The 14,785-nt window shown below is 33.9% G+C and overlaps 2 protein-coding genes and 1 non-coding gene across 3 annotated transcripts; 2 read left to right on the forward strand and 1 right to left on the reverse strand.

The window, feature by feature from the left end:
- Positions 1-1,308: 1,308 nt before the first annotated feature.
- Positions 1,309-9,937, forward strand: LOC104900717 (general transcription and DNA repair factor IIH subunit TFB2). Its single transcript, XM_010688212.4, has 15 exons — positions 1,309-1,582; positions 2,380-2,547; positions 2,863-2,931; positions 3,640-3,730; positions 3,976-4,076; positions 4,283-4,328; positions 4,406-4,465; positions 5,516-5,584; positions 5,847-5,930; positions 6,014-6,097; positions 6,334-6,419; positions 6,745-6,835; positions 8,213-8,293; positions 9,101-9,175; positions 9,272-9,937. Exons 1-15 carry the CDS (start codon positions 1,470-1,472, stop codon positions 9,404-9,406), a joined length of 1,353 nt encoding a protein of 450 aa, XP_010686514.1. The 5' UTR covers positions 1,309-1,469; the 3' UTR covers positions 9,407-9,937.
- Positions 9,938-10,374: 437 nt separating this feature from the next.
- TRNAV-UAC (transfer RNA valine (anticodon UAC)) lies at positions 10,375-10,447 on the reverse strand. Its single transcript has one exon. It is a non-coding gene; the product is annotated as a tRNA-Val (tRNA).
- Positions 10,448-11,356: 909 nt separating this feature from the next.
- LOC104900718 (tetraspanin-19) lies at positions 11,357-14,719 on the forward strand. Its single transcript, XM_010688213.4, has 5 exons — positions 11,357-11,634; positions 13,287-13,386; positions 13,485-13,565; positions 13,768-13,872; positions 14,180-14,719. Exons 1-5 carry the CDS (start codon positions 11,456-11,458, stop codon positions 14,516-14,518), a joined length of 804 nt encoding a protein of 267 aa, XP_010686515.1. The 5' UTR covers positions 11,357-11,455; the 3' UTR covers positions 14,519-14,719.
- Positions 14,720-14,785: the final 66 nt, after the last annotated feature.

The following is a 14,785-nucleotide window of genomic DNA, read 5'->3' on the forward strand; positions in this document are numbered from 1 at the left end:
TGTCCTCGCTTCCCGGTGTCCGGTATGGAATTGCGGTTTCCCAACGCACCAGTGATGACTGGCTGCGAGGAATTCTGGCCTTGCTCAAACTCAGGCTGACCATGGGTAGCGTTGTTTGTGTCTTCCATGACTGATACCTTAGAAAGGGTGAGGTCCCCTCCTTCTAGCGCCAGTTGTTTCGGTATCGAAAACGGTGCCGGACTCTTTAAGACTTGTCCGACAGTAGATGGATGTCCGTGAGGGATCTGCAACAATGACAAACGTGAGCTACCCTCGGGGTGTTTCGAGGAAACCCCCTCCGATGCTCAAGTCAGCTAATTACTCAAGAGGATTCTAAAGAGAGAGAGAGAGCTTAGAGAGAGAGATAGGCTATTTTTAGTATGAGAGAATGTACCTGCAGGAATAGTACTGGATGGCTATTTATAGGCGTACTATTCACCTGACAGGGCGTGTAATCTTGTGACACTTGTACTGTTGTGATTGATCTTGTCAGAGGGAAGATTCCCTTTACTTTGTCGTTTTCCATGGCCGTGACGGCGGTCTCAGCATGAAGACAAAAGATGAGAATTTGGAATGGTCCCCCCTTTTGTGAGCCCACGTCACCTTGGTTTGCTCTCGGCCAATATGCAATGTCCGCTAGCAAATTTGGGTTGCACCCATACAAATATGAATAATCAAATAATAGACAATAATACAAGTATAATACTATACATTGTGGTACTTTAATAAAAAAATTCTAATAATAACATAATCAGCTAATAGTAATATGAATAATAAATAATAGACATAATACAATAAATAATAAAATAATAGACATAATACAAATAAATAATAAAATAATATACACTAATACAAGTATAATACTATATAATCATTGTGGTACTTTAATTAAAATTCTAATAATAACATAATCCGCTAATAGTGATATGAAATTATGAATAACAAAATAGTGGACAATAATACAAATGTTTATTAAACATTGACTATTTGGACCTTATTGGACCTTATTAGACCTGATTGGAACTTATTGGAACTTATTAGACCTGATTGGAACTTATTGCACCTGATTGAAACTTATTGGACCTTATTAGACCTTATTGGAACTTATTGCACTTATTAGACCTTATTGCAACTTATCTGAACTTATCTGAACTTATCTGAACTTATCTGAACTTATTGGACCTGAAACTTAATTTTTTAAGTTGAACAGAACGCACCCTTAATAGGATTCGAACACTTGACCTACCAACTGAGCTAAGCCATGCTCTCGAATCCTATGCAAGTAATGTAACCAAATTTATGGGAGCACTAGAACATTCAATATTTGCGTTCCGTCACTTAACCTAAATTCACTAACAATTTCCCCTCTTTTTTTTTTTTTTTCCAGAAATCTGTCTTTCTCAAAAAACGAACACATAAACAAAATCAAATTGAAATCTCTTGTTCGTTTCTAAATCATCAAAGAAATAATGCCAGAAGTGAGGATCATAGCGAAGAATTTCATAGACATGGTTGCATCATTGCCTGCTGTCAAGCTTGATATGCTCTACGCTAATCCCTTCATTTGTGAAGCCATTCTCAGGTTTTCATAATTTCTCCCCTCTTTAATTTTTTTATTATAGTTGAAGTTATATCTCTGAGTTTCTTGCAATTTCATTGATTTTAGTCAAATTGAAATTTTCTTTTCTAATATGAGTGGCAAGAAGTAGTTATGGAGGTGCCGAATTTTGCAGAAAAAACTTGCTTAAATATGTCAATTGCACCCGAGGAGATTGGTATCAGTATCGGTAGACGTATCCAGTTTTAGAGATAGAGATGTTGAAATAATTGCATTGTTTGTTTGTTGAGATATGGAAGAAATTTTTAGGGGACTTGTTAGTTATTTATAGATGTTTGCTTAGAGTTGCTCAATAGAAATTTCCAATATATAAGGAAAAACATAGTCACGCAGGACCTTGTTTGATTCATCTCATTGTGTGCATTACAAAAATCAAACTTGTATGATATTTACTAGTATGTAATCAGAGATATTAACGATACATAACATGCATTGGAGGAATGAGAAATTTATTTGGGGGATAGAGGGAGTAATGATATTGGTAAAGTGTAATTTTCGATGTATCTCTTGAATACTCTCTTTTAAAGTAAACTTATGCTTTAGTAGAATTCTATTGTTCCCTCCTCCCAAATAATGTAGAAAGTTTGTTGCCAAATTCAAGTAGCACAATGCTTCAAGTATATGTCTATTTTCGAATCTAGTTCACGTCTAATTACATTGGTGTTTGTAGGGTGTAGTTTGTAATCCATTGAAATATTACTTTAAGCACATTGGAAGTTAGCTAGTTATGTAATTAATTGCTGATGTTGTTTGTGGAGCAGGTCCTTGCCACCTTTAGCAAAGAAGTATGTGTTGCAGATGTTGTACATTGATGTTCCGGTACCTGCCAAGTCCATGGAAGAGTGGGTTCTTCCAGCTGGACTCTCCAAACATAGAGTTGCTATTGATCGATTGATTCAGCTGAGGGTGCTTGCTGAAACTGTTGACAGGTGCTTAGTCTTTGAAGTCTTATGATCAGTTTTATATTGTTTTTTTAGATTGGTAACTTTGAACTTTTCATTGAGAAAAAGCGAGTCTTTGGACCTTAAGCTGTTCTTTCTTTACATTGTAGTTTTTTTTTTTTTCAAAAATAACTTTCTTTAGCTGTTGCCTTGTTTGGTTTGTTACCTCAATTTTCGTTTTATATTATGTCGTTCTTTTATCTCATCGCTTGCAAATATTTGCACCAATGGGCTCTCAGACATGGTTGCCATTATGTTAAAAATTAGGCTGTTGATGCTAGCTTTATACTTATTTGCTGGCAGGAAAAAGGAGACCAGCTATGAAATGAATAAGCAAATCCAGATTAACCTTCAGAAGCAGCTAATATATGGGTAATGCCATTTATTTTTTGAAATGTTTCTGGTGCTCTTTTTGTTTGTTTTACGAGTTACGATCGGTCTCTACAGCATTTTGTGTTTTTCATGGCTGAGGATGGGTGGGCTAGGGTTGGAGGTGAATGTGATCAGTCATAATGCTATGGACTATCACGGAACTGTAACAACAGCGTCTTTCTATTAATTTATATAATGTCATTCATTTTTAATGGCTGCTATCTATTCTGTTGATGCAAAAAAGATGTATAGTCCCATGAGTCTGCTACGCAATATATACTCATGGGTGAGGAAAGCTCTTCTATTTTTAATAATGAATACATTAGCTTATTGGCTAGTCATTGGTAAAAATGCAATGGTTTTTCCAAGCTTCAAGTCTTTATGTATGAGCTTTCCATCCATGTGATTAATGTTGTGTGGTTTGTCAAGTGCAATTTCTTCATCTTTACAGCTGAAAAGCTATAAAAAAATGCTGATCCGAACTCTTAACTTATCAATGTTTCCCGTCTTGCTATATTGAAAAGCATAAAAAATGGGATCCCGTGTTTCTGGTTGGAGCACTGACTGCCAATATGCTTTTGCTATTCTTTATGTCTCTGATGTGGATTCGATGTGATGTTAGCCAAATTCCGTTTGTGGCCGTGTCAAATTTCACTTAACCTTTTGGGATGCTGAAATATCAAGCAAATTTTCAATTGACTGTTGCAGTGGAGTATTACCGAGGGAACCAATGCTTTCAAGTGCTGTGAGGCTCCCAAGCTTAGAGGAATTAGAGATCTATGCTCTTGAACAGTGGGAGGTGTGTAGTTTTTGTACCTCTAGCTCTACTATAGCATCTCATTTACTTGTAGTGTTTGTGTTATCTTGATTCACCTGTGGACTGTAGGCTTTAGGCTGTGTTATGTAGTTGTGTGCCTGTCCTCTCAAAAAAAAAAAAAAAAAGGTAGTTGTGTGCCTGTGTGGCTTGGTAATTTGATGATCATCTTTTCTTTTTATTATTATAAGATCTTTTGGTTTGCATTAACTTCTTATTTTGGATATCAGTGTTTCCTGCTGCATCTTATCAGCTCCAACCAGGCAGAAAAGTTAACGAATGTCAGTTCTTCTATGATGAAGGTTTTCCAACGTGGCCTCTTGAGTCAAAGGTTCTTTTACCTCATTATGATGATCATGAATATATTTTGACATCATTAGAAGCAGAAATCATTTGTTGACGTTGAAGCTGGTTTTATTTCTAATAAGTAAATATCATGTTTCTTGAATCTATGTATCCCTACAATGTGATGATAGTGATGCTTTGTCTTTCTCATATTGCAAGTTCACTGTGCTTCTGCATTTGTTGATATCACAGGGAGAAAGAAGGTTCAAGGTTAACTGAGTATGGCTTCCAGTTTCTGGTATGTGCATGACACATGTTTTTCCTGGAGTATATTGTGAGATACTGCATCAATCTCATGATGTGTGATTGTGACAGCTGATGGACACAAATGCACAGCTATGGTATATCATCAGAGAATATATTGCCAATACTGAGGTAAGGCTCACATTTCCTGTCATGCTCATTGTTTTACCAGACTTTTCTTCATTCTTTACTTGGACATTCATAAGCAACAACTTATCATGATCCTTTCATGGATGCATAAGTATCTTGTTTTAGGGACTTGCTAATAGGATAGTAATGTTTACCTCAATTTCAATCACAGTGCTTGGTTTCATATTCAGGAAGACTAATGCTAGTGTTATAGGAGATAGATGTGTGTGACTGTGTCACTTGGTGACTCTGACCTGTGTATTTTGTGCTTTATAGAGAGGAAATGATATGGATGGTGTTGATGGTCACGTGTAAGAACTATAGCAAAAGACATGTTCCTTTGTTACTAATCAGAATAAGTGTGCATTATTTAAAATTTACCAAGGAAAAAAAATCGCGGATATTGTTGGGTTGCCATGGAAACGGCTTGTAATGGATGAATTAAACATTTCAACTTTCAAGGTCAATGCGGTGTGAATTCTTGGAATGGGGTTTTAAGCTCATTTGCAATCTTAAGTTAAAGAATTATCATTTCAACTTTCAAGGTCAATGCGGTGTGAATTCTTGGAATGGGGTTTTAAGCTCATTTGCAATTTTAAGTTAAAGAATTATTATTTCACTACAATATAGCCAAACCTATCATCAAATGAGTTTGGGTGATTTAATAACTTTTTTTAAATAATGTTCCATTAAGTACTTGATTATAGGAAAATTTCTAGGCCAATTTCGACAAAAAGATGGATTTAACGGGAAAAAGTATGTTCTTACGTGAGTCTCTGTTATGTAGCAAATGAAGTGGCGAGCTAAGTTTATTTCAGTTAATAATTAGAATATTTCACGTTATATGTTATTGTCCCTTTCTGAAAGTTTGATGGAAGATTATGCAACATAGTACAAATTATGTGGGGTGTTAGGCTGGTTTGGAGAAGAAGCCATTTTAATCCTCATTGTAACTACTGAACGAGGAGTTTAATTCCTTGTTTTCTAGCAAAGATTTCACTAGTTACAGGGCTACAAGCTTACTGTTTATGCCATTTTCTGCTTATACTGTAGGAACGTGGAGTAGATGCAGCAACTATAATATCCTTTCTGCTGGAGCTTAGTTTTCATGAGACAGGACAGGTATCCTAGCTGTTAAAATTTTTACATTGTCTCTGCAATATATTAAGAGCATTCATGTCTGTATAGAGCACGAATTCTAGAATTTGCACCAGAGTGCTTCTCCTTCTAGGTCGGTTGTTAGTTTTTGTGTGTTAGATCTGTGAAGTATTTCTGAATTCGAGCTCTGATTTTTTGCCAAGAGTCTGTCAGTCTGGTAAGGCTTATATCAAAGATAAAGCTGGTAAAATGTTGTGCTTTTCTTACTTTAGCTGATGATTTGTAGGCATACAATATCAGTACATTGAATGAAGTTCAGAAAAGTATAATCAAGGACCTTGCAGATTTGGGATTAGTCAAACTTCAGCAGGTTTTTATAGTTTATCTGCACTTTCAGTGCATAATTTAGGTTCTCAAAGACTCCAGTACTTTAATACACATCTGATTTTCCAGGGAAGGAAGGAAAGTTGGTTCATTCCGACAAAGTTAGCCACCACTCTTTCAGTCAGCTTATCAGATACATCAACTAGGAAGCAGGTATCTTCCTATAATCTGAAATGTCCTTTCGCAGTCTCTTAGATCTTTCTGTTTCATGATCAAACTGATGGTTTTATATGTTCCTTGTTCTTTGTAGTCTTACTTCATTCTATCTATCCCAAACAATATTTTTCTACATTTTGTTATGTCCCTAGATACTGGTCTATATTCCTGCATGGCAAAAAAAAATTCCCCTTTGGCCTTCTAGTAAGTTCTAACAAATTTTCTTTTTTCAGGGTTTTGTGGTTGTGGAGACAAACTTTCGGTTGTATGCTTATTCTACGTCTAAATTACATTGTGAGATTCTGCGTCTTTTTGCAAGGTACTTGTGGTATTTGCCTGATAAATCTCTAAACATTTCCCCATTTATGCTGCGTGTCATATTTCTGTTGGTGAAAGAAGCATAAGTCTAATAAACTCCAAGATCTCATAGTTTAGTCTGTACTCTGTAGCATAGCTACTTTTGATTCATGTTCATGTGCTCACCTTTTTCATTTTTTATAGTGTTTATAGGCAATTTACACGGTCACCTATATCTAGCTTAAGACATTTCCTGTTAATTAACTGAAAATTGCTTGCTTGTTTGGTTGGGCTCAACTGCTCAAGTATATTTGTTCTTATCCAAGTGAACATACTTCCTTTTGCAGGATAGAATACCAACTTCCAAATCTCATTGTCGCGGCAATTAATAAAGAAAGCTTGCATAATGCGTTTGAAAATGGCATTACTGCAGAACAGGCAAGACTTCTTTCCGCTGATGTCTCTTTTCTTCAGGAGCTATTTTCTCCTAATGCGAGCAGCTGAACCCCATTGTATGCTTAACTTGGAGACGAAACTTGATAATCTGTATCTAATCATATTATTATTTTTTTCTGAAAGATATGGTTTGCTTGTATACAAAAGGTATTGCTTATTTTGAGAGACATTTTGGAAAGGCAAGTTAACTAATGCATGTTATTCTTCTAGCCTGAGTTGACAGCTTGGGACTTTGCCCTGTAGAAATCACAGGATTAATGTTGCTTTACTAAGCCCTTATCAACAGTTTATTTTCCTTCATTTTATTGGTTCTTCACATATATATATATATATATATATATATATATATATATATATTATTGTATTATTATTATATATATATATATATACATATATCATACATATATATATATATATATATACACATATATATATTATATATACACATATATATTATATATATATATTATACACATATATATATATATATATATACACATATATATATATATATACACATATATATATATATATACATATATATATATATTATATATATATATATATATATATATAATACATTATATATATATATATATATATATACACATGTATATGCATATATATATATAAATACAACCAGGACCAATTGCAAGATAGATGGTTTTGGCAGTGTAGCTTATTGCCTCTCGTAACTTCTTTTTCTTTTGATGTATTTGCTTAAAGAAGATCACCTACATGGCATCTAAGAAATTTGCTTTTTGGAGGGTTCGTTTCGTCGACCATGTTGTCTCTTGCATCTCTTTGGGAATAGGTTGGACATGCTGTTAAGTGAGAGGAAGAGATGACTTCTTCTATTTATGGTCTGATGAGATTCCATAAACATATGATATTACTTTTGTGCTTTGAGGAAATTTTTTCCTCTGCTCTTCTCTCTTTGTTTTGGTGCTTTTGTCTTCTAGGAGTAAAATAAGAACCTGGGTATTGTACTTACTGCTTTCACTGTGTCAAGTACTTTGACTGTCCCATTAAGATGGTGCGGCATTCTAAATTTAGCATCAGAAGACGTAATTAAAACTCATCCAGATTTGTGCACGGATGATAATTGCGTCAATGGTTGTAACATATTTTTTTTTCAATGACAAAGTTATACCAACCATTTGGGATTAAGGAATGTCTTTTGAATAAATTTGTATGTGAAAATAGCTTGCGAGAGGAAAGCGATGAGCCAATGAAAGAATTAAATCAGTACATTAGACCCTGGAAGTACTTAGAAGTGGAAGAGAGTTAGTACTATTTCCTCTAAAGTGAAATGTATGAGACCTAACCGACTTCTTGGAATTGTGTATTTATTTGCAGATAATTTCATTTCTTCAGCAAAATGCACATCCTCGTGTAGCTGAAAAACTGCCAGTTGTTCCAGAAAATGTTACAGACCAGGTATGCATAAGCCTCTATTGTTCTAGACATTGACATGTATCTAGATGCTTTACACAATTGTTATTTATTGATCGTTATATGCCATTGCATGGATGGCAACTAGTTTATTTGGTAAAGTCTCGGAGATGGTACCTAAGACCTAGGATGTGGGATCACATCCGGGGTTATATCATCTTGTGGCTCTCTACTCTCTAGTCACCCAAAAAAAACAATTTTAAGAAATACTCCCTCTGTTTTTTTTATCATTCTCACTTTCTTGTGCGCGTCTTCCAATACACGTTTTTAAACTTAAATATCTTTCATTATATATTAGTAAAAATTATAACGATTGAATATTAATAAAGTACTAATTGAGACGAATCAAACAAGACCCCACATGACTATGTTTTTTCCTTATCACTTGAGAACATTTGAGAAGATTCCTTTTAAACATGAATAGTGTCAAGACTCCAAGTGAGAAAGATAAAAAAAAAACAGAGGGAGTAATTTGCTATTGCTCCTGGTGCTGGTTCGTTGTGTGAGAGGTGCTCTTACAGCCTGGTAAGAAGGGGATAGTAAACTAAGGGTATGGTTACAGATCTTGTGTGTATTTTGGCATGGAATTTCCTAGTAGAAGATAATGCATCTCCATTTGCAAACATGTGTTCTTCGATTCCTATTACTTGCCACCTAAATCCATACCAAACTATACACAATATCACCATGAAATTAATTACCTCGCATAAATCTTGCTGCCTGTGTTAATCAATGCTGAGAATTTGACTGTGCCTCCAAGGATTTCAATTACATACTTGTATGATCTGACAGGTTAGGCTTTGGGAATCAGATTTGAACAGGGTCGAAATGTCACCTGCTCAGCTTTATGATGAATTTCCGTCAAAGGTGAAGACCAAGTCTCATTTTAACACAGATTTGGCCTACTCTTTTCATATCATTCTCTTTAACCTTGTGCTCTAATCTCTCTTCCTTTGTGTCTAGGATATGTTTGAGTCTGCTTGCGACTTTGCTCGTGAATATGGTGCTCTGCTATGGGAAGATTCAAAAAAGATGCAGCTCGTAGTAAAAACTGAGCTACATAATGACTTGCGAGAGCATCTGCGACGCCAGAAATAATAGATTACACTGAGAAAGATGGATGTTAGAAAGTAAAGGGTGTTAGTATCGACGTCGCCTATCATTGGGGGATTGAATTGATGATATGATGTAGTGCAATGTCAAAGAGAGAGACAGAAAACCTATGCATAAAAAGGTTTTCCGAAGAACAGCTACTTTCACTAAGAGGATTCCTGAAGGAATCTCAAGAGAATGTGTGTGCACTTTCCTAAGCTAATTCAATAATCTAATTTATATTTGCGTTTCTGCCAATTTTGTCCTACCCCAAGGAAATTCAGGTTCAAGTGGATTCTTTGGAGAGAAACAATTTAGTTCTTAGACTAGACTCAGTAGAGAAACTATACCATTCTCCGGGGAGTTGCGGCTGTTCGTTGAAGAGTATTCTTTTGTGGATAATGCTGCTTGTAACTTTGTAAGTTGTAAATATGTGATTTTGGGTCAAAAATAATTTAAAGTACAGAATATTGAGAAACAGAGGAAGTATTTATATTTACGACTTTATTTGCAATTATTTCCTCCATTATTTATTTAGTTATGCCTTTTTTTACTTTGTACGTTTGCCAAAGCAAAATTGTAAGCGTTAATGTATGAATTATATATAAATAAAAAATTATGAAGAGTAGATATGTTAAAAATATATATCGAGATGAAAAAAAAGATTTCACATGATTGGAAAAAAAAGACTTCACATGACACTGGAAATAAAAGATTTTACATGATTAGTTTTTCCTTACATATAAATAGTATTACAAGATAGTCAAAGTAAAATATGAAAATAGCCTCAGAAATCAAAATGAAAAAACTAAAAAGAATAGGAGGAACATTACTAGATACCTTCCAAATTCAGTGATCATAGTGGTAGATTTCAAAATTTGATATGCAGAACTACTGATTTAAGAACCATTTGGGCTGAGGAACGAAAGAGCCAAAAAAGAAGCTTAAAGCACAAAATTTAAAACGTCAAACTATGTTGCTGCCCAGGATCGAACTGGGGACCTTTAGTGTGTAAGACTAACGTGATAACCACTACACCACAGCAACAGGATGTTTTATTTTCTTCCGTTTGTTTTATATACCTTTTGAAATAGCACGACAAGTAAACTGACCCGATAAAAATTGGGTCTTGAACCTAGATTAGGATCGGATCCAAAAGTAATGAACCCGAGAAAATCGAATAATTAAGAGGTTAGAGGCTGTTTTCTTCCTTTTATTTTTGCTTACTTTTAGAAAAAATGTGAAAAGTTTTAAACAAAAGTAAGAAAAATTAGAATAGTTCAGAATAGCTAAGAAAAAAAAATAAAGTAAAGAGAATAGGTGCTAAACTCGACTGAAAACGAAATTGACGTGACAATTGAGTGTCCAAAATTCATTTCAAGAACGTTAACAATTTCCCACTTAAATATCCTTAACAATTGAAGCAAAACAAAGTTGTACTTTACCTTTTTTTTTTTACCTTAAAGTCTAATTAAGGGAATTATTATGTTAGTTTTTGAATTTATATTATAATCTTTACTCCTCGTATTTTGAAAATTGTAATACATAGTTTGGTAATTATAAAAAATAATATTTCAAAGAACTTTTTCAAATATTACTACTATATTTTTGCATTTGTGTAGATTATGCAACTTTTTAGTATATTTACACTAGAAATGAAAACAAAAAATGTCGTTAAAATTTTAAATATGTTCTTAATCCAACCGTCTGTCCAACATTTTAGTTCACGCTCAAATATTCTAATTTCAACCCGTTAACATAAAACGATCCGATCCAAAACCGGCCCGACTTACTCTACCCATATTACCTAAACAATTTCCAGGAAATTTCCCTTATTTGACTTGTTCGAAACAAAGAAAAAGTATGCGAAACTTCTAAGAACTTACAAAATTTAACCTATGCAATCAATCTACTGATTTGTTCCATCAACAAAAACCACATCAATCTTCAAATAACAACAATACTTGGCCAAACTTTTCATACTCAAATAATCATATATAACATAAATCCAATGATCTTGCATTATATCTCATTGCACATACATATGAGATAATAATGGCTTCATTACAACATCCTAGGATCATTAGCATGGATAGATCAGCCAAGAAATGTATCAAAGCATCACTTAAACTCACAAATTCAGTCATGGCCTTCACCGGTATCGCGATTCTTATGTATTCTGTATGGATGATGGCTGTTTGCCTACGAGATTATCAAATGTATTCTCTTCCATGGTATAAATTTCCCTTCTTTCATTCACAAGAATTATTGTGAAATTAACTAGTTTCTTAGGAAACTTTTTCTTAATTTCCCCTTAAGTACTATTTGTTAGTTCAATATGATCCAACATTGTTCTTTAAACTATGTTTGTACTCTATCTGCCTGATGATTTTACTTTCAACCTATGCTTCTTGGGTTGACCTTTTTCTTTTACAAGTATATAAGAGGAAATATTACGCAGAGTTTGTCTGGTAAGAGACCGCCTATTTTTACATTAAGGCTCCGTTTGGTAGGGCGTAAAACGTTTTCCCGGAAAACTGTTTTCCTCCATTTTTAGTTTTACATTGTTTGGTTGGCAAAAGAGTGTAAAACCGTTTTCCCTTGGGGTACAATTACTCTCCCAATGATGGAAAATCATTTTCCTTTCAAAATGAAGGGAAAACTGTTTTCCTTATCTCTCTTGTACACTTTTCTCACTACTTCCTTACTTTCCCTTTTCATTTTCCTTTCATTTCATCATTTTCTTTACATGAAACCAAACAACGGAAAACTAATTTTGGAATTGTGTTTTCCATTGTAAATTGTTTTCCATGAAAATCATTTTACACTGAAAATGTTTTACACTCTACCAAACGGAGCCTAAGATTAGGCAATGGTAAGATCAATATTAAAAAGAGAATCAGCCCAATAGTGACTAGGTTAATTTCTTTCGGTGACTAGTTTAATCCATTTAGTAACTAGCTAGGTCTAATTTTATATTAAAATTAGTCCGTCTCTTTTAATAATCTTTGTATTATGCATGTATATAATTGGTCATGGATTGTAAAAAAGCAAATGTGATAAGTAAAAGGAGTCAGGGTAAAGCTACTCAAATTACTGATTACTTGACCAAAATCTAACTAATACATTTCATTAACCAGAACAAATGTGGTCTGGTCTAGATATAATAAGTTATAAGGTTATGGTATGTTCTTGTTCCTCTCTAGTCTAATCTAATCTGAATTGTTTTTTTTAATCATTTTAATATTCCCACGTTGTTATGTAGTCTATGTCTCTAAAAGATTGTTACATTTTTACTTTTCACTTATGCTAGTGCAAAACTTTGAATACTAAGAGTATCTCAGTAGTTAGGGACTTGCTTACAATTTTTAAAAGTCGCTATAGCTATTACTAGCTTGACCATTGGAGACAAATTTAGCTTGGAGAAAATAAGCCAAAAGCAAACCCAAGATTATTGAGAAAGTGGGTCTCTTTAAGGCAAGCGGGACCTTTTGAAATGGAAGTTGTAGCTAACCATTGGGATAGTAGCAATAAGTTAATTTGACAATTAGCTTGTCATTAAAGATGCTCTAATATCTCTAATTTTCTATTTGTGAAAATTATAAAAAATAGATACTTATAAAATACATATTGGATGAATCTAACAAGATTCACATAACTATATTATTCCTTACTTACAAATGACAAACGATGGTCAAAGTGAAATTCGTGAATATCAAAATGTCATAGTGTAACAATTAAGAAAAACGAAGGTAGTACTACTTATGGCTGTATGGTTGTATACTTTATAAAATATCAATGTATATATGTACTATTGTACTAAGTTTTTTTTCTCATCTTCTAGTTAATTAGTAAATCTTAACTTTTTCATTAACAAAAATTACAGGTTTTTATGGGCTTGTATTGGTACTGGAATCATATTTAGTTTCATAGCATGCACGGGCCATGCAGGAGCTAATACAAGGAGCAACTTCTTACTTTCTTTGGTAAACATATTGTTTGGTTAATATATTATATACAACTCTAGTTTTCTACTTCATTAAACATTAGTAAACATTTTGGCCTAACATTTTTCTTTTGGCAGTATATACTGTTTATGTTCTTACTTATTCTGGTGGAAAGTTTAATCACAGCAGATATATTTCTAAATGACGATTGGGATAAGGTACAACATTTTAAATGACATTCAAATGGTTTACTTCATCCGTTTCGTTTTAAATGCAACAAATGAATATTTTATATCTCGCAAATAATACCTCTTTGTTGCATTTAAAACGAAACGGAGGAAGTATATTGTTTGGTTAATATGTTTAAGTGCTACTAATACCAGTTATGATTGCCTATATGATCTTCTTTCGATGCACTAGGACTTCCCTAAGGATCATACAAAGAGATTTGATGATTTTGTGGATTATGTGGATTCCAACTCAGACAACTTCAGATGTTTAGCCTTGTTGATCGCATTCTCCCAGGTCATAATTTGAACATTTTTTCTATGTTATGCTCTGTCGACTGCCTAATCTATAAGATTAATGTTCTTTATCATGTACACCCTTGTTTCATTTTAATGGTTACACTTTGATAATTTACACTATTCAGAAATTTCACTTTGACTATTATCTGTGATTTATACGCGGATGAAAATATAGTCATGTGGGATCTTGTTAGATTCATCATAACATGTAATTAAAAAAGGTAGGGCAATATAGTTTCTTAAAGTGCAAGGATTTTACAAACTCGTTTAATCAAATTTGTACTCAATTGCTTTCATTATTACAGGGACTCTCATTCTTGCTAGCCATGATATTGAGAGCAATGGCCTATTCACACCGGAATAACGAAGATGAGGAAGCCCGACTTCCTTTCTTAAATCATCAAATTCATCACCCTGGACCTTATGCTGTTGGTCACCCTGATCCTAGCTATTATCCAGCTGCACCCTACGCGCACACGCATGGTTACGCTGTCGACGTCGCAAGGAATGAGAAGGCCGGCGAATATGTAGCTGCACCCTATGGACATACGCATGGATACGCTGCAGATATGACAGTGAATGAGAAGTTAGAATATATAGCTCCTAGTGCTGTACAAACTAACCCCAAGGGACATTTCATGTAATGCTGATGAGGTGGTTTATATCTCAAAGAGGACTTAGATAAACCAAACAACTTATGTATATATATATAGTAGTAAATTGGTTCTGTTTTTAGTAGTACAAGTCCAACTATTTTTGAACAATGTTGTGAAGGTTTTGTGGGATGATATGATTCCTTAATCCTCCTTATATTTAATGAAGTTTCACGAATGGTTTAGCTTTTACGTGTGCTCTATTCTCTTTATCTCTTTCTCCGCTGTTGTGCATATACATGTTATGTTTTGATGATG

This window comes from Beta vulgaris, chromosome 8, assembly GCF_026745355.1.
Source record: "Beta vulgaris subsp. vulgaris cultivar EL10 chromosome 8, EL10.2, whole genome shotgun sequence".
Classification (NCBI taxonomy): Eukaryota; Viridiplantae; Streptophyta; class Magnoliopsida; order Caryophyllales; family Amaranthaceae; genus Beta; species Beta vulgaris.